The sequence below is a fragment of the Notolabrus celidotus genome, chromosome 10 (genome assembly GCF_009762535.1).
Source record: "Notolabrus celidotus isolate fNotCel1 chromosome 10, fNotCel1.pri, whole genome shotgun sequence".
In the NCBI taxonomy this organism is placed as follows: domain Eukaryota; kingdom Metazoa; phylum Chordata; class Actinopteri; order Labriformes; family Labridae; genus Notolabrus; species Notolabrus celidotus.
The window spans coordinates 3,731,886-3,751,481 of record NC_048281.1 but is presented as its reverse complement, the minus strand read 5'-3'; the positions used below and the strand labels follow the sequence as shown (position 1 = coordinate 3,751,481).

The window sequence follows — 19,596 nt, the reverse complement described above, 5'->3', positions numbered from 1 at the left end:
TTTCAGTATACAGTTTAGTTAAGACTTAAGACACAACTTATAAAGAGCTGGCGCAACAGGCCCTTGGTATCTTCATATGAGGTCAGTGGATTAATTTTGTTGAACTTTTAACACATGGTTAAATGCACACATATGCTGACCAGCATGTTTTATTCTTCCTCCTGCCATTTCTGCACTCAAACATCATACAAAATCACCACCATGACCATTTTTGTCTGTCATATTTAGGTTATGTCAGTTAACTTCTTCAGAATGATGTCAGCATTACTCAATATGAAATGCACATACACAGTCACAATTGTATAATGAGAAAAAGGTGCAAGCAGCACAATGCCTGGAAGAGCTGCCAGACCATTGGCCTGCCTTTCAAACGGCACCCCTCCCCCAGCGTCCCCCCTTTTCTGCTTCCACATCTGTTTCACAAACTTGGGAAGGGGCCTTAGAGAGAACAATATCTGGGTCAGAGGAAACTCTCTCCTTTTCTGTGTTCATGTGTGCACCCTGGCATGTATGTGCAAAGAACAGATTACAATCGTCCAACCAATCAGCTGTATGCAGATGATATCTCACAATCTTTGAACCTGAGGATAGAGCAGTGGTCTGGGTGGGTTTGTGTGTGTTTGAGGGTGTGTAACAGGTACAAAGGAATGAGTTTTGAGTGAATGGAAAACTGAGACATTACATCTTTATCCTGCACACATCTAAAAGAAAGGAAAGTTTAATTTCCGATGGATTATTATCATTACTGACATTCTTCATTGTGCGGATTCATTTCACTCATTCTTTCTGCTTTAGAAGTACTGTCAACACTTACTGTCACATTCAGGCTCTTTAAAGAGTAACTACACTCACTGATCTACACCCCACTGCATTCTATACTATGTATTAATGGTAAATACTCAATGTACCCACTTTTTAATGTCTTTGAAGATACATTTTCACCCTTTAAAACATGTTAAATAGTGTGTGAGGTACACCAGTGGTTCCTCTTTTCGACCAGTTAAAGCCACAGGAATATGGCTGAACATCTGCTGCCACCTTTTGGCCAAACCATGAACTACTCAGGCTGCTGGACTACCAATATGTATGCTTTATCATGAACTAAGTGGGCAACAAACATACCAATATCATAGAGAAACACAGGTTTATTCATTAACAGTTTTTAGTTAATTACAAATGTGTAAAAAATATTTGTGGAGTCATTATTCTTATTATCATTATACATGTATAAGCTCATTTGAATCATTATATCTAAGAAGAAAATGATAAAACAAGCAGTAAAACTAATGTAACGCCATCTGTAACACTCTAAACTTGAAGGGTGGTCACTAAAACAGCACATTCACAAGCTTGGTAAGTTTATCAGTGCAATTAAAGTGCTGGAGGAGTAACACCTCTATTTTAAGAAAACAATATAAAAACATGTTAGACTGAAACAATATTATCGAAGGATTGGTGCAAACCAAAAATGTTCAAGTGGAAAACAAATCATTAAATGAACAGGACATACAATGTGTTTTAAATTTCTATCTGAATGCGATTGGTCTGTAATGAAAAGAGTGGAGTAATTGTGAATACTAAAAACAAGGTTACTGATACAGAGTCCTCAAACATGATTCTCCTCCCTCTCTCTCAGCCCACTTTCTTAGGATACTTTACTTTGGCCAGTCTAACAAAGTCCTCAGCGCTGTCCAGTGACACCAGGCGGTCCTGTGTAGATAGAGACAGATGAGGGTCACAGTCAGTATGAAACAGGTGAGATTGGATGTTTGACAGATGCAAATGGGAAAGCGGTGTAAAGCAGTAAACAGAAACAAAAGTAGAAGTCAGAGGGAATGATCGAAAAGAGAAGAGGAGAAGGAGGGTGCTATAGAAATGAAGGCATATGACAGAATGTTGTAAATTTAATATCAAAAAGCCTGATGTAAATTTCAAGTGTAGTAAAAAAGCTCCCGTCTTCTCTTTATTGAGTTACAGTGTTAAATACTGCATTCCCTGGCAACATGTAGAAACCCTGAAATGTAATCTGACAACCTAGGATTCATCAGTTTACACAAATTCACTTTAAAACTGATCTAAGATTTTATTTTACTAATAATGTTTTTGCCAAAGCATGCCTCTGAGAGTGTGTTGAGTCTGTGTCTGTACCATGACATAGAGGTATCTCTTCTGGTGCCCGGTTTTTGGAGGAAACAGAGAGGTGTGGTCCAGCAGCTGTCCCAACAGCTCCTTCGCTTTGTTGAGGTGCTCCTGATCTGGACTGAAGCGGCTCTGTCTGTTCACACACAGCAAGGCATCTGCTTCACACTGATAACCTGCAGGGATATCAGAGGACATCACATGACTGGGTTACAGTGTACAACAGTATGTAGTATACTGAAGTTGATGGAAATAATATCATTTGTAGAGATGATAAAGTGTAATACCTAGCTGCAGCAGGATTTTCTTCCACCGAGATCTGACTTCACGTCTGGCATAGCGTATAGTGTAAATGTCATAATTCAGCTTCTCCCATTCCTACAAGGAAACACATCATTCATCAAACAACAGGTATTCCAAACATGAAACACAATGGAGGTGCAAGCATTATTCCACGGCTATATATCCAACCATGCCATACGTGGGCATGACCGAAAGTTAGGTTGAAGCATCATTTCCAATATGGTGACTTCCATTGTTGGGCCTCTTTAGAAACCAGTAGGCGATGTTATAGAGACTACGTCCATGTGTAAAGTCAATGCAATCCATGTTTTATGATATAAATGTAATATACAATACATACAGAATAACAACACTTCAAATTGTGCAGTTGCTGTTTAAAACCTTGCAGTTCACTCACTTCTGCACCTTAGTAATCAAATTTGACTCTCTTAAATTGGACAGTATCAAATGAGCTTTGAGCAAATTCTGCTTTATCTCACATTAGTTTGGTTTTACCTTTCATTGTGGGTCAGCTGTTATTTACCATATTTGAAAATAATTGTAGTTGCAGGAAATGTGCAGGTTCTTTATAGATGTTTTCATATGAAAGACCCATTTTAGCACATGCTTTCACATAACATTGAATTAAAATCTGTCGTGTTTTGATGAAATTAACCAAAGCTGAATTCCATTTACCTGAATCAGATTTAAGATTCAGGTATTTTGCGTGCTGACTCACTTTCACACTATAATTGTGCACTGAGTCACTTGACTAGAACAGTGCTTTAGTTTTATTAGAAAAACTTGTGCTCTCTTGCTATGACAAATCAAACTTTCTGTTGTAAACAAATAAATAAATAAACCTTTGGCAAATAAAACTGCACATTCAAACCCAAACAGGCCAAATAGGTAATGTAAAAAACTTTCTTGCTGAGTAAACATTGTCACACAAAGCATGAAGTTTCCATGCTGGCATGCTCTACTTTATTTACTGGGCTAGTTTCCCCTTGTGCTGCTTCGCCTCTTAATGTAATAGACCCACTTTAGGTTAGTTTGGCCCGATATTAAAAACAGTCTCTTACGACATAATTGGAAGGCTTCAGTGATTATTCCCTTTGAATGGCCAGCCAGAGTGTTGGCCTACATCTCCATTAAGGAATTCATTAACACAATGTGGCCACTGTGTCCTGCAGCCTGCTGCTCTCCGAATGAAGACTGCTGGTCACATGCTCACCAAACTCTCTCTGCTGGGACTGCAGTAACTCTGCTTTCCTGTGAAGTTTCACTAAACATACAGCAAGTACTGACATTTTGAGGAGAGAGCCTCTGAATGATAGTCCCACTGTGTTTCTTCACCAGAGATATGGAGGAAAACTATTCAATTATTTATAAATGTGTTGATTATTTCTCTAAAATAGCTGTTTAAACTGTTTTTGGTCTCATCATGTAAATGAAGGCAGGAAAACACTTTCTTTCAATGTGGATGCTGTTAGGTTAGAAGTAGGCTACAGTTCATTCTTCTGTTGTGTTTCCATTTTCTTTTGTTTTTTTAAATTCTGTTTATGGGCGTTTTGCCTTTATTGATAGGACAGGTGATGAGAGACAGTTTGGGAACACATGCAGTAAAGGGTCGTGGCCGGGAGTCTAACCAACAACCTCTGCAACAAGAACTATAGCCTCTGTACATGGGGCAGATGCTAAACTGCTTGGTGAACCGGTGCCCCCTTTCTGCTAGTTTGTATAACTGCAAACAACTTAAGAACAATCCTCCGCTGTGACAAAATAATCACTGGTTTATAGAAAACAAGCTCCTTTGAAAAATTAACAACTAATGGGGAAACTTATTGTAGTCCAGGGATCATCTAACATTTAGAAGAGAGTGGGATAGTCACTATGTCTTCTATATTTTAGACATGGATATAGTCTTTATGACAACACTGCTGGTTACTGAGGAGGCGGTCACTATATTGAAATGCTAACTCCAACAAAATTTTAAAGGTGACATATCATGCTTTTTTCATCAATATGTATTGGTCTAAGAGGTCCCCAAAACATGTCTTTAAAGTGTATTGCTCAAAAAACACTTTGAAATCAGATTTTGGTCTGCCTGAAAAACCCTCTTCTTCAGTCCTCCTCAGAACACTCTGTTTTCCCTCTGACCACGCCCCCTCCTGGATGTGCCCTCGGCTGTGCAGCAAGTTGATCTAATGTTTACATGTTGGCTGAATATACACGGCTGCTCAGAGATCACGTTACTTTGACCCTCTGAATCTGATCCAGAATCTGATCCTGACGGAGAGGCGCCTGTAGCAGGACCTTTCCGAAGGATTGGTCACAGATTTAGTGTTTCTTGTTGTTTTATTTATCAGTATGTAGACGTGTGTCTTGGTACACAGCTACAGCTACGACATGTAGCTATGTAGCTGTGCTAACTAGCGCTAGCACTTATCCATGATAAATAAAAATCATCCACTAGATCTTCAAATCTGCAGACGTGGGGAGTAAAACCGACCTTTGTGTTTATTAAGACAGCCTACAACTAGCATGCCTCCCTCCTAAGCTCCTTGTTACCACACATGTGTGCAGGTAATGAAAAACGGAGGAGGGATTCAGTATTATTTTATACAGTCTATGGGCTGAACAAGCTCCGAGCTCTGACTTGCGTCACGGACCGGATATTGGTGTTACGTAACAAAAACACGGAAGTCTTAAACGGCTCGTTTCACACACATTTACAGAAAGGTGGAGAAATCAAAACAGGGGCAGAATGGATTTTTTTCATTCTCGGGGGGTTTGTAGACATGCCAGGGAAACATAATTCAGGTAGAGAACCATTAAAAAGTCGATTTTGCATGATATGTCACCTTTAACCAATCTAGAAAACCAGCAAAAGAGGTGGAGTCGTGGTCATAACCCAGCAGCCGAGCAAATCAGTCCCTTATTATGCCTAATTATGAATAAACCCAAATAGTATCAATGCATGAGTTTTAAAAACAAAACCAGAAAAAAAGAAAACCCATACAGTTAAGAAAATGATCTACAGAGACCACAACCTTTATTTGTTCCCAGTCGCATGCATGTTTAATCCTGCCGAAAAAATGGTCATTGATATGAGTTCCAACACGGGTTCTTCAGTTTTTAAAGGCAGCCTCAGGTGGACACGGGGGGAACTGCAGTTTTTTGGACTTCTGCATTGGCTTCATTTTTCAACACAACCTGAGGTTCCCCTTGTAGTTAACCCACTTTAGCACTCTGGCCAACACCTTGCTATGTGAGAGGTATGAGGTCACCAATTGAAAGAGGCATGTGTGCTTCATATTACTTTTTCCATTCATTAGCATTTTCTTAAGAATCTGTCAACGAAGTGAGTCTCAGTGTCAGTAAATAACGTGTAGGTTCATTTCAATACTTACAAACTAACAAATGTCTTATTAGTCATGATGGCATGAGGAAGCTGTGTCACGTATTAGTTGTTGCAATTATCAATAATCAATATTTTTTAATGAACCTGATGCTCATGACAATAAAGCGTTTTTTTGGGAAGGGGGTTTCTCTCTTTTCCACACTTTTGACATGTACATAAGTTTCTGCTAGTATCTTACTTTCTACTTTGGGATGTGGGTCAATTTAATTTCCTGATATCAGTAAACATGAAAGTGAATGAAAGACTTCTTTGAGAGCCTCCTCTGTATGCCCTGTCCCTTTATTAAATAATTACATTGGAGAGCTGCTGAGGAACAGATAAGGAAAGAGACCTTAGAACTTAATTACCAAAGTGTGTGTGAAGTTCCTGAAAGTTGTGTTTGGATGTAAGTGGTCGGTTTCCCAGAAAACTGAGCGCATGAAACTGATGACCTGTAGCTTTGCACAATAAAAGTAAAACTATAACATACTCTAAATCATAAATGCACATTCACAGTTTGCTTATGTGTACAGATATTAATGTTTTTACTCCTCACTTAACAGTCACTTCAACGCTCCTTCTTTACAGTTTTTTAAACATTGTATGTACTGTATATAAAACAGATCAATTCAGACATCATACCACTGCAAAAAAAGGATGAGGAACTTAAACTAATAATCTTATTTCAAATAAACACATGAAACTGTTTAAAACATTTGATGGCTAAAGTGTTTCATCAAAAAATAGGTTTGGGTTATCATAATCTTGATCACCATTAGCTTAAAATCTAAGTGGTATGTCACATTTTCCACCACGAGGTGAATCCATGTAATTAAATAAAGGTGGAGAGCTTAAAATAGAGCATCCTGTGTCCAGCCTTAACTTAATTGTTCTCCTAGTATGAGTTTCACTGTGAGGGAAGTCACTTTCCATATGCTGCTGCTTCAATTCATGCTTCTGAATTTCACTTTCAGTGCAAATTTTCTCTTGTGCAACAAAATGACCCGTCCACTCACCTCTGTGGCCTGGTCAGTCTGGTCTCTCATGTTGATAAAAGCCTGAAGCTCTTTATCAGGGTATTTGTTTTTAGTGGCCCAGGGTTCCACCGTGCTCCTCTGGCTCGGCTGTTCGTTCCAGGGGTTTCTCCTGGGAGGATGTGGCCCAAATAGGCTCTCCTCATCGGTGTCACTAGAGTCACTGGATAACACCTCTGGTTGTCTGGCAGCTTTGCTGTTTCGCAAACTTTAAAGACAAAGAAGAACGCCATGAAGTTAAACTCATCAGGCTTGGTTTGATTAAGTAGTTTTGAAGTAAATTTTAAAATGTAAAAAAAAGAATGTATTAATGTGATTTCTTACCGCAGAATAGCATTCTTCTCTTCCCTGCTGTGACTCAGATAGTAGTGACAGCAGCAGATGGTAAACTTGGCACCCATTAGCCTATTCCAAAAACTCTTCACAAATCAAACATATGCTTTTCTAATTAAATCAAAAACAATCACACCATGTCCACCAAGTTTCCTCCACAATCCTCAGCAAATCTGAATGTTACCACAATAAAATGTCCTCATTCGTAAAGCTGAAGACCAAAAAATCCAGCCGATACCTGAGCTTGTTATGTCTGTCCTCCTCTCCCTGTGCCTATCCTGGAATGAATGAGAGTCCCTCAATTACATTATCCACGTGAATCCAAGCAGGGCAGGAAAACAACAACAACAGCACAAACACAAACACACACACACACTGGACAGTTCAGACGTGAATGGCACATCTATTCAGACTACTGAATGGTGCACAATGATGCAGCATGCAGAGGCATTGCTTTGCAAATCACACACCCACTGCATAACATGTAGTCTAGATTTGAACTATCAATTGGTTTCCCTAAATGTCTGTGTATTCTTGCAGGAGGAGCACAGAGTGTTTATGATATATGAGCTGTTGTATGGCTTGTGTGACTTGCCATAAATGTTAATGAATAACCGATACAGAGTCTTGATTCACATGATTTGCATGGTTTACATCTGTGTTGGTGGCAGCTCTTTCTTCACCTGGCCCCTTCAGGTGGTAGCTTCTGACAGCAGTGTAAAGTCCTTTAGGAACAGTGAGCAGTGACACCAAGGAGCAAACCTTTTTTACAAGAGAAGAAAAGTCCAAAGGAGGAAAGGAAATGGAGGAAAAGAAGTTGAAATTTTGGGTACAAAGTTTGTTTCTGCTGGTTTTAAGCAGTGTTTTAGAGACATCCAACAGGTGAGTTGTGTTATCCTAAAAGCCTTTTGTATATGTTTGCTCGTCGTACTTGTGTCTCAGCATAATCACCTATGATCACTCCAGCAAAGTCACTTACACTGAGCCTTTTTAAAAGCAATAGTGACATATTGGCAAGGCTGAAAACTTTTGTCTTAATCTTTAGCCTGTCTTAAATGCTGGCACAGAAGACTTTAATGCTGAGATACACTATTTCAGTCACTTTAATTTAGTATAAGATAAGATATACTTGTATTGATCCCCACTGGGGGAAATTCTTTTGTTACAGCAACAAGGGACGAGAATACAACAATGCACTAACAGTGTTAAATTAGAAATACATGAGTGGTAAAAAATAAAATATAAAATATAGCAAATATATACGCTATGTACTCTTTCTAATTATGCATAGATAAGTTAAGTTATTGCACAGAGAAAAACTGTGTAGTCACACCCTTGTACACTGCAAAAACTCAAAATCTTACCAAGTGAAATGGTCTCATTTTAGTCAAAATGTCTTCTCCCTCTTGATTTAAGATACATTTACTTAACAAGTAACATTTGAGCAAGATAGAGGGACATGTTTTAAGACAATGCATCTTAAATATCTTGTTAAGTCAAACAATCTTGAAATGATCTTGTTTTGAGTTGTAATTTAGAAGAAACAAGGTTTATTTTACATTTCATACATTTTTCAAGCTGAGATCTTATTTGTAGAAGACAGATAATCTTGATTTAAGACAAACCCTTTACTTGATTTAAGTAAATGCATTTTATTGGAGAATCTATCAGAAAACAGCTCCATTGATAAAAGAAAGAAAGAAAAGTTGTTGTTTTTACGGGTGGGTTACAGTCTTCAGACACTGTTTCTTGTAAATCAGATCAAAATATACATCCTCAAACTACATGCACACAATGAAACACCTACTTTAGAGCATAGCTGGCTTATCCTAAAAAACAACATGACTGAATATTAGTATATCCAGCTCACTATGAGAAGACATTAGATCTCAAAATGCTCAAATTAAACTTTGTCATCTTATTTCAAGTACAAGATGGTCTTAAACCTAGAGAAGTGCTGCTATAATACAACTCAAATTAAGGTGAATATATCTCAAATGAAGAAGTTGACATAAAATGTATTAGTGCAGAAATCTTTTTTTGAGTGAAAAATACTAATTGTTATCATTCCTGTCTTATTCTGAGACACTAATCTTTAACATACTGGTAAAATATTACTTAAAATAAGTTTTCCCTGCTAATTTTAAGATCACAGTTTTCTAAATATTACATCTTATTTTAAGAAATCTTACCAAAGTTTTCACTTGTTCTATTGGCAGATTTTGTTTTTGCTTATTTCTAGGTAAATGTTCCTTGAAATACGTTTTTTTTTTCTTGTTTTTGGAGGGGCATTTTTTCCAGTGTAGCTAGGGAATTTCTAAGAATGATAAGTATTTTTAAGTATTTCTCAGTCCAGTTTTATTTTAACTCACTGCAAAAATACACAAAGTTATGACATAAAGACTTTTGTAAGTATTTAAGTTCAACAGTACTCTTTGATTTACAGTTTTGTTGATGGATTGGATTCAACAAAGAGTTATGACTACACCAAATATCACCCCATGGTTGAGGTATGTATCTATTATGTCTGTGCTTTTATCTCACATGGGGACATAGAGCAACTTAAAACTATAACAGATGGTAGATGTTGGTGGGTTTTATACTTTTATTGATAGACCAGACAACATGCTGATAAAAAGCTACACCCAAACAAAGGGTGTGTTGTTTTGAATAGTAGATGTGCACTGAACCCTGGATTAGCAGCCTGGTTATTGTGATATATTTGACTGTTTAAAAGAAGCAGGATGAGATAAGAGATGGACTCAGGGTTCAAGACAAATAATAAACAGAAACATCTAAATGCATGGTGCTGTTTTCACAGATCTACAAGTGGATGACAGATGTGGAGCGAGGGAACCCAGAGCTGGTCTCGTCTTTTGTGTATGGAAAAACCTATGAAGGAAGAAATATCACAATGTTGAAGGTATTCAACAAACTTTCTCTTAATATTAAACTATTTCTGTTGAAAAACTTGAATATTTATGGAAGGTGAAAAACCCCAAGCTGAAATTCTCGCATTAAAACACTCGTACATTTGGAACTGCACAAAACCAGTTTCTATTTGTGGTTCTGCATGTAAAAAATTCAACACAAACTGACTTACCTTTCATTATCAAGATAAAGAAAACTTTAGACTTTAATTCATTGATGCAAAAACTGGTTCTGAAGAGAATACACTATGCCAGTGATTTTCAACCACTGTGCCGTGGCACACTAGTGTGCCGTGACAGATCGTCAGGTGTGCCGTGGGACATTATCAAATTTCACTTAATTAGTCCCAAAAAATATTATTCATATACTGCAAATAATTTGCCATGTAGTGTGTCTGTGCCTGCAGTGCAGTGACTGGCGGAGTATTTAAATACTTGTCCATGTCCTGACCTGCGCTACCCATCCACTGGGTGGCAATAAAGCACACTTATGACCTTGTTCATTTAAGACAATAGAATTAATGATGCGTGTGAGAGGTGTATGTAACAAGATGTAGGCGTAGAACAGCGATGGATAAATATTCAAAAAGGAAAAAGGAAAACTTCAAACTGGGCCCTGGACAAAACTCTAACTTGGATGAAGAGCATAATATGGGTGGTTGAAAAGGCAACTTTTATGAGAAAAACTACATCTGTGTCTGCGAGAGCTCTGAAAGCTAGCTACTGAGTAGCTGCACTCGTAGCCAAATCAAAAAAGCCACACACTGGGGCAGGGACATTAATACTACCTGCAAAAGCCATTGTAAATAAGATGCTTTGCCCTGACACAGTTAAAGAAGTAGCCAAAGTCCCTCTCTCAGATAAATAGATTCATATATTGAGAGACTAAATGTGTCATTTTGTAAAACTTTTGATTGGTGGTGTGACTCAGGATTTTTTTAATGTATGAAATGTGCCTTGGCTCAAAAAAGGTTGAAAAACACTGCACTATGCAATAATAAAGTCAAGTCAAAGCTTATACTGGTGCATCTCAATAAATTAGAATATAATAAAAAGTTCAATATCTACTGTCAGCTATTCAGGACAGTGGAAATAGATTCAAGACATGTTAACTAAAACTAAAACTCAATTTTAATATGAATGATTATGGCCTTCAGCCCAGAAAATGTAAAAATACATACTGTATCTCAAAAATGTGGATATTCTATTTTGAGTTTCAGTAAATATATAAAGGAAAAATTATAATTGCATCATAAAATGACAGGATTTCAAGCTTAACCCAAGAAGGTTTTAGCAAAGATTTAAAACTTCCAAGGGACTGAGCATATCACAAACATGTAGCTATGTGGCTATGCTAACTAGTGCTAGCACTTATCCATGATAAGTAAAAATCATCCACTAGATATTCAAATCTGCAGACGTGGGGAGTAAAACCTACCTTTGCCAGAAAGGCAGCGGGACCTTTCTGAAGGATTGGTGACAGATTTTGTGTTTCTTGTTGTTTTATTTGTCAGTATGCCGACGTGTGTCTTGGTACACAGCTACAGCTACAGCTACAGCTACAGCTACAGCTACAGCTACAGCTACAGCTACAGCTACAGCTACAGCTACAGCTACAGCTACAGCTACAGCTACAGCTACAGCTACAGCTACAGCTACAGCTACAGCTACAGCTACAGCTACAGCTACAGCTACAGCTACAGCTACAGCTACAGCTACAGCTACAGCTACAGCTACGACATGTAGCTATGCTAACTAGCGCTAGCACTTTTCCATGACAAATAAAAATCATCCACTAGATCTTCAAATCTGCAGACGTGGGGAGTAAAACCGACCTTTGTGTTAATTAAGACAGCCTACTACTAGCATGCCTCCCTCCTAAGCTCCTTGTTAGCACACATTTGTGCAGGGAATGAAAAACGGAGGAGGGTTTGAGTTGTATTTTATACAGTCTATGGGCTGAACAAGCTCCGAGCTCTGACTCCGTGACAGACCGGATATTGTTGTTACGTAACAAAAACACTGAAGTCTGAAACGGCTCGTTTCACACACATTTACAGAGAGGTGTAGAAATCAAAACGGGCAGAATGGATTTTTTTCATTCTCGGGGGGTTTGTAGACATGCCAGGGACACATATTTCAGGTAGAGAACCATTAAAAAGTCCATTTTGCATGATATGTCACTTTTAAAGACTGCAGTATAGGAGCACCCACTGCAAAATCTCTTTCCCCTCTACTTTTATTTTTGTTATATAATATTGTATTATTTTAATTTATCTTTTTTTTTGCCTTCAACTTTGAACATCCTAAAGCAGGGGAGTCAAACATACTGCCCGTGGGCCAAAACCGGCCCACCAGAGGTTCCAATCCGGCCCGCGGGATGATTTCGCAAAGTGAAAAATTGAAGAGAAGACATTTACTTCCATTTTTCAATAAAAGTACTATTTAAATTTTTTTTTTACCTATGAGGAAAAATAATATTTGCAGTTTGCATAATCTGGTTGAATTTCATAGACTTTTTAGAGCGCTTCAAGATCCAACACTAAAGTTTGTGTATATGTAGAAGCGGTGGATCCACTATTTTCGGAAGGAGTCTCATATCGTACATGTGCTTACCATACATGTGGGTGCGTCATAGGTGCGCTCCTTCACTACTAACACTAGCACTACTGTGTCAGGTGACTGGAAGAATTATGGCCAAGCTGTTGTCTCTATGTATTCTTGTACTGTACACCTTGTTGCTGCTGTAACTCCATGAATTTCCCCGTTGTGGGTCGAACAAAAGAGTATCCTTATCTTATCTTAAACCTGTGTGCTTGTTGTGTCTGCAGCAGGTTTCAGTCCTTAAGAATATCATGTTCGGCCCGACTAGGAGACTCATTGTAACGGAGGTCCTGTCAGACTCTGTTACGTTAATATGTACCTGGGGAAATTGTTACCTAGACCCTGTTGTTGTGGCATGAGCCAAAGTAAATAAGTACATGATATAACATGATTTATAAAATGATAAGGCAGAGAAAGGTTGCAAAGTTCTTTTATTGTATTCAGCCTGTATTCATGTGTGTGTGTGTGTTGACCCCGCAGGCGATCGGTGTGTGTCTGGTTGCCGGTGCGTGATTTGGCCGTACCAATGTATGGGGAATAAACAGTGAACAGTAACAGAGTTTGGAGCAGTTATGGTGTTTTGTAGAATGTTTTAGCTGTGTAATTGATAAATGTATGATGGCAACAAACGTACCTGTACCGCTCAGTCTCCACCATAGACTGTAAAAAATATGTCTCCACTCCCAGGGTGCACGGGCAAAAGAGTCCCCAGGGAAACAGCAGCCTCTTTATAGTGTCGGGAGGGTTCCACCGGGAGATATGTACGGGGGCTTGTTAGTGCCAGAGACTTAGTTTGTTTTTTGTCCTTTTTAGATTGTATTGAGTTTGTAAATGTATGGTAAGGACATAAGGGCATAAATAAAACTGGGGATTAATTAATCTTAACATTTGTTTGGTGTTTAGGTGAGTTTTAGAGTGTGTGTATTTTTAGCACCCCTCTTCATGGTAGCACCCAATTGGAGAGGGTATATAAGTGTGGGCTTTGTGTCTTGAGGGAGAGTCTGTCTGTCTTGGGCATGTGGCTGAGTACTCTGTTTTATTCGTGGTGTAAATTGTGCACAGAAAATAAATGCCCACAACTGGGTTTTTGCTCTGCCTCCTTCTATTGTCGTGACCGCTCCGAGGTCTTTCTCACACTCATCATGGCGAAAAATACAATAGGTGTTTTTGTAGAAAGATAGTTCATTAAATGTGAAAATGTGTGGAATGTACTTGTACTTTTTTGCGCCAAAACAAAAGGAAAAATGTGGAGTTGTCGTTATTTATAGGGTTTTTATGTTGTGATTTTACTGGTCCGGCCCACTTCAGGTCATCTCGGGCTGTGTGTGGCCCCTGAACTGAAATGAGTTTGACACCCCTGTCCTAAAGCATCTTGTGCTCTGACCTCATGCCCTGGCAAGAGCATGTTGGTTAAACTACTTCGCAAGCCAGTGAAGACAGACTAGTACTAGTGTGATGGGATACTGCTGTCTCTTCAGTCAGAGGATGTGTAGCTGCATTTTAAATCTGCTGTAGGTGACCAAGAGATGACCGATCAACAAAAACACACAGAGAATGAATTAAGTTACTTATAGTGACAAAAACAAACTGTTTAAGTAAAGTCAGTGACGTCAGATGGGAAACCAGTCCTGAATATTTGTCCTTGAGAGTCCATGCACAATAATATTTAATAAGTTTGAATAATTACTTTCAATAATCTCATTTTCTTCATCTTCACATAATTTCCAAATTTCAACTATTGTGACTTTCACCTTTAGTTTGACTCAGCACAGTCCAAGCAACAAATCCTTGTGACTATTTGCTAATCCTCTATGGGGATTACACTCAGCTGCACAGATAATTTCATGATTTTTTAGATGTTAAATAAATGACTTCTCAATTCCTCATTCAGCTTTAACTTGTCATGTTTTATGTCTCCAGTTGGGACTACAAAACCCACAAGGCAAAGAGAAGAAGTTTATATGGATGGACTGTGGAATCCATGCCCGGGAATGGATCGCTCCTGCCTTCTGTCAGTGGTTTGTCAAAGAGGTAAGGACACTCTCATGTGCTGCAATGATGCAGAAATTTACCCTGAGAGTACTCGGACATACAGTATAAGTATTTTAATTTGTCCTTTGGTCAGATTGTGCAGTCTTATAAAACCAGTAAGAAGCTGGAGCAGATGCTGCAGAACGTGGACATCTACGTGACCCCTGTGATCAATGTGGATGGATACATGTACACCTGGATCGACAACAACGTGAGTGCTTTTAATGTTTTGTTATTTTTCATCATATTTCAGTTCTTTCAGTGTCAGACTGAATGACTTCACACGTTATAGACTTTGAACAATCTAACAAACTGTCTGTGTGTTATGTCAACATAGACTCGTCTGTGGAGAAAGTCTCGTTCAACACCTCCAGAAGGCGGGAGCTGTCACGGCGTTGACCTCAACAGGAATTTTAATGCTAACTGGGGAAGTGAGTTACATGCTTTAAGAATCACACTAATAATAACAACAATAAATTCATTTATAGAGTGCTTTCAATTAAAGTGCTTTACAGAAATCCAGAGTATAAAATAAATTACAATAATAAGAACATTAAAACACCATATAAAACCATTTAAATACACACTATAAGACAGGACATCAAGTAAATGTAAAGACAACATCAGGAATCAAACATAACAGTAAACAAATGGGTCTTTAGCTTTGCTATAATGTCAATATCCAAATATGATCTCATTTCAGTGCTTAAAACAGTCCTGTTTTGCTGCTTTTTTTCAACTGGTGTTTTCTACAATGTTTACCCTAATACAGAATGAAAATAAATCAGGGGGGCAATATCAGCCTGTTGTTTGTTCTGCTTTAATTCCAAACTTACTTCTTTATGCCTGGTGAGAACATATCTCAGTGAAGAGAGTTATATTGGTAGAAGTTCCAACCATTTCCATAAAACGTACAAGATGTGATATCCAGTATCATATAGTCTGTCCATATGACAGATAATATGGAACTAGCTGACACTGAAATAAAGGTTCTCACTTGCTTTTTCACCAAATTCTGTCCTTATTCTGTTCCAAATAAACATCACCAAACGGCCCTTTCACTGCTTTGTGAAAGAAGCCATGTGTCGTGTTGATGTCATGACTGACGTGTTGACCTGTTTCTTCCCTCAGCTGTTGGTGTGTCATTTGACAGCTGCTCAAACACGTACTGTGGAAAATCTGCAGGATCGGAGCCAGAAGCTTCAGCTGTCATGAAATACGTTGGTACTTAAATATCCATGAAATCATGTACTTCATAAAAAATAAAAAGGTGATGAAATATACAGTGGATAGCGAAAGTCTACACACCCCTGTTAAAATGGCAGGTTTTGTAATGTAAAAAAATTAGACCAAGATAAATCATGCCAGAACTTTTTCCACCTTTAATGTGAACTATAACATGAACAATTCAGTTGAAAAAAATATATATATAATTTAGGGGGAAGAATAAAAATAAAAAGATAAAATAATGTGGTTGCATAAGTGTACACACCCTTTAACTAACAATTGTTTGAAGCATCTTTTGATTTTATTACAGCACTCCATGTTTTTTTGTAGGAGTCTATTAGCATGGCACATCTTGATGTAGTAATATTTTCCCATTCTTCTTTACAAAAAAGCTCCAAATCCATCAGATAGTGAGGACATCTGTGCACAGCCCTCTTCAGACCACCCCACAGATATTCAACTGGATTCAGGTCTGGACTCTGGCTGGGCCATTCCAAAACTTTAATCTTCTTCTGGTGAAGCCATGCTTTTGTTGATTTGGATGTACGCTTTGGTCTGTTGTCGTGTTGAAAGGTGAAATTCCTCTTCATCTTCATCTTTCTAACAGAGGCCTGGAGGTTTTGTGTTAAACTGACTGGTGTTTGTAACTGTTCATACTTCCCTCCACCTTGACTAAGGCCCTGGTTCCAGCTGAAGAAAAACAGCCCCAAAGCATGATGCTGCCCCCACCATGCTTCTCTGTGGGTCTGGTGTTCTTTATGTGATGTGCAGTGTTGTTTTTATGACAAACATACCTTTTGGAATTATGGACAAAAAGTTCAACCTTGGTTTGATCAGACCATAAAACATTTGATGCTTTTGGGAGACTTCATGTATGTTTCTGAAACATGTTGTCAGGCTTGGATGTTTTTCTTCATAAGAAAAGTCTTCCGTCTTGCCACCCTACCCATAGCAGAAACATATGAAGAATAGGAGAGATGTTGTCACATGTAGTACACAGCCAGTACTAGTCAGAAATCCCTGCAGCTCCTTTAATGTTGCTGTAGGCCTCTTGGAAGCCCCCCTGACCAGTCTTCTTCTGGTCTTTTCATCAGTTTTGGAGGGATGTCCAGTTCTTGGTAATGTCACTGTTGTTCCATAATTTCTCCACTTGATGATGACGGTCTTCACTGTGGTCCATGGTAGATCTAATGCCTTGGAACATGTTTGTACCCTTCTCCTGACTGATACCTTTCAACAATGAGATCCCTCTGCTGCTTTGGAAGCTCTCTGTGGTAAGATGCTGTAAGATGAACTGAGGAGATGTGATGAAAATCCTCCTAGAACAGCTGATCTTTATTGGGATTAATCAAAGTCACTTTAAATTATGACAGGTGTATACTGACTACTATTTGTCATGAGTTTGAATGTGATTGTTTATTCTCAACATAATCCCCAGTCATAAGAGGGTGTGTACACTTATGCAACCATATTATTTTATTTTTTTATTTTTTATTTTCCCCCTTAAAGATTTAAATTTTTTTCCAGTTGAATTGATCATGTTATAGATCACATTGAAGGTGAAAAAAGTCCTGTCATGATTTATCTTGGTCTCATTTTTTTTACATCACAAAACCTGGCATTTTAACAGGGGGGTGTAGACTTTCGCTATCCACTCTAAGTGTCTGAGCTGATCATAAAAGCCATGACAGCATATAAAACTAATGAAATATTGCGGCCTATTTCATTATTGTGAATAATGATACTAATTTGTTAACATTAAGCAGGTATTGTACCTTTAAAATGTTAATGTTGTTACCTTGATATTTATGACTTCAGGTAGGATAGCCAATAAGACTTTGTGTTTCCTCACCATCCACTCTGCTGGACAACTTATACTCTTACCGTACGGGCACCCTGAGATCTCTGCACCCAACTATGATGAACTGGTGAGTGCATTTATATAACACAAAGTTAAACAGTAGGATTCAATTTTATGAGGTCAGTTGTTTAGTATATGTTTTGAGATTTAGTGAAGGGACCATAGAGCAGATATTGTATTCTCTGTTCCAAATTAGATCCATAAACTCCCTTGCAAATCTTCCAAAACAGCAACGTAGCATAAATTCACATTGGTACCACATTTCACAGCGGTAATCTACAATATTATTACCAGTTTAGTTTTAGTTTTCTTTGATTTTTTTGTCAAATGTGCAGGTTTCAGTGGGTGAGACAGCAGCTGCAGAAATGAAGAAGGTGCATGGGATGGGCTACACCGTAGGAACGTCTCCACAAATCCTCTGTAAGACTCACACATACTGTACATCTACCTGATCATGTTTGTCCTAAGTGCTTTAATCTTTAGTAGGAGGGAATTATGAAAATGAAGTCGTCCTGATGGATCGACTAAATGAAAAAGTGTCTCAGACTGCTGCTTTCTCCTCTCCATCACCCCCTCTCCTCTTCCATCTTCAGATCCAAACTCAGGCTCAAGCCGAGACTGGGCTCGCCTCATTGGCATCCCGTTCTCTTACACCTTTGAGCTGAGAGATAAAGGTGAGTTGGACATCAGCAATGTTTGCTTCACAAAGTATAACATGATACAACATAACACATTTACATCATCCTCCAGGTGAGTTCAGCCACTTGCTCCCAGAGGACCAGATCCAGCCAGCTTGTGAGGAGGCCTATGCAGGAGCTCTCTCCATTATCACATATGTCCATGACAAGGCTCTCAATAATGCTGCTGTCACCACAGTAGGGGGCTTCACCACAGTTTCTGGGGTTGCTATGACAATTTGGAGCTGTATCATGGCTGTGTCTGTCACCACAGGGGGCTCGGTGTAAGAATTAATCATACATGGTTGTTCATTTACCATAATTTTACCTTTTTTAGTCACTATTGACATAATAATCAGGGTCATTAAAGTCTGTGCATGCTACAATATTACATGTTGCATAATACATTTTAAGTGAGTACAAAACAGGTATGTTATTTCAGTGATAGGAACATGATGCTGTTCCCTTGTCTCACAGCAGGGGGCAGTATTGTCCCACTCTAGGCAGCACATTCCTCTTCATTTAAAATGTGTTATCAGATTAATTTGAAGCTTTATTCTGACTTCTGCAAAAGCTCAATGTTGTTTTCAGTTATCACATGTGCATTTTCAATCATCAGCTCTCTTTAAGACTGTAAAAACACACATTGTGTTTCCACATGTGACTGCTTTCCTCTGTATGGCTCATGCACATTGCATTGCCACAAAGAAATAAATAAAAACTGATGTCAAAATACCACATGGAACAAGTTTATGTACTTAATCACAATATACAATACTTAGCTTCTTAAGCTTGAGTGAATGATTGATTGAACAGCTTAGCTGCAGTTTTAGACTAAGGTAGTGTAACCTCCCACAGCTCCCTAGTTATCCATATCTTTCATATACTCTTCTGTCTGTCAGTGTGTCTCAGTAAACAGCTAACAGTTCTAGATACTTTCATTGCATGTATTACAGGGAAATGGTATCAACATATTCACACATGTTCAACTTTCTATAAGTTCCTCTGCTGCTCCATCACTGTCTGGTGTCTCCTTTGTCCACACTGTCACTTCTGTATAATGTTTATGCAGCCT

The 19,596-nt window shown here is 38.4% G+C and overlaps 3 protein-coding genes across 9 annotated transcripts in view; 2 read left to right on the top strand and 1 right to left on the bottom strand.

Annotated features, from left to right (window-relative positions):
* pth2ra (parathyroid hormone 2 receptor a) overlaps nucleotides 1-19,596 on the top strand; it is a 401,963-nt gene that overhangs the window by 28,369 nt on the left and 353,998 nt on the right. The window lies entirely within an intron of this gene.
* LOC117820199 (melanoregulin-like) lies at nucleotides 1,131-13,427 on the bottom strand. 6 transcript variants are annotated; one of them, XM_034693905.1, is made up of 8 exons: nucleotides 13,360-13,414; nucleotides 7,787-7,953; nucleotides 7,430-7,469; nucleotides 7,183-7,277; nucleotides 6,841-7,066; nucleotides 2,427-2,517; nucleotides 2,149-2,315; nucleotides 1,131-1,710 (listed from the first exon to the last, which is right to left on the bottom strand). In XM_034693905.1, the coding sequence occupies exons 4-8, from the start codon at nucleotides 7,257-7,259 to the stop codon at nucleotides 1,633-1,635; spliced, it is 639 nt and encodes a 212-aa protein (XP_034549796.1). In that variant the 5' UTR covers nucleotides 7,260-7,277; nucleotides 7,430-7,469; nucleotides 7,787-7,953; nucleotides 13,360-13,414; the 3' UTR covers nucleotides 1,131-1,632. The 6 variants fall into 6 exon arrangements, 5 of the variants coding, with proteins under 5 accessions (XP_034549796.1, XP_034549795.1, XP_034549798.1 ...); XM_034693904.1 differs by having other exon boundaries at nucleotides 7,846-7,953; XM_034693907.1 differs by having other exon boundaries at nucleotides 7,875-7,953.
* LOC117820198 (carboxypeptidase O-like) lies at nucleotides 7,979-19,259 on the top strand. Of its 2 annotated transcripts, XM_034693903.1 has the most exons (11): nucleotides 7,979-8,073; nucleotides 9,638-9,701; nucleotides 10,013-10,114; nucleotides 14,646-14,756; nucleotides 14,851-14,967; nucleotides 15,094-15,187; nucleotides 15,888-15,980; nucleotides 17,802-17,911; nucleotides 18,180-18,264; nucleotides 18,438-18,518; nucleotides 18,595-19,259. In XM_034693903.1, exons 1-11 carry the CDS (start codon nucleotides 7,994-7,996, stop codon nucleotides 18,807-18,809), a joined length of 1,152 nt encoding a protein of 383 aa, XP_034549794.1. In that variant the 5' UTR covers nucleotides 7,979-7,993; the 3' UTR covers nucleotides 18,810-19,259. The 2 variants fall into 2 exon arrangements, with proteins under 2 accessions (XP_034549794.1, XP_034549793.1); XM_034693902.1 differs by lacking the exons at nucleotides 7,979-8,073; nucleotides 9,638-9,701; nucleotides 10,013-10,114 and adding an exon at nucleotides 13,664-13,849.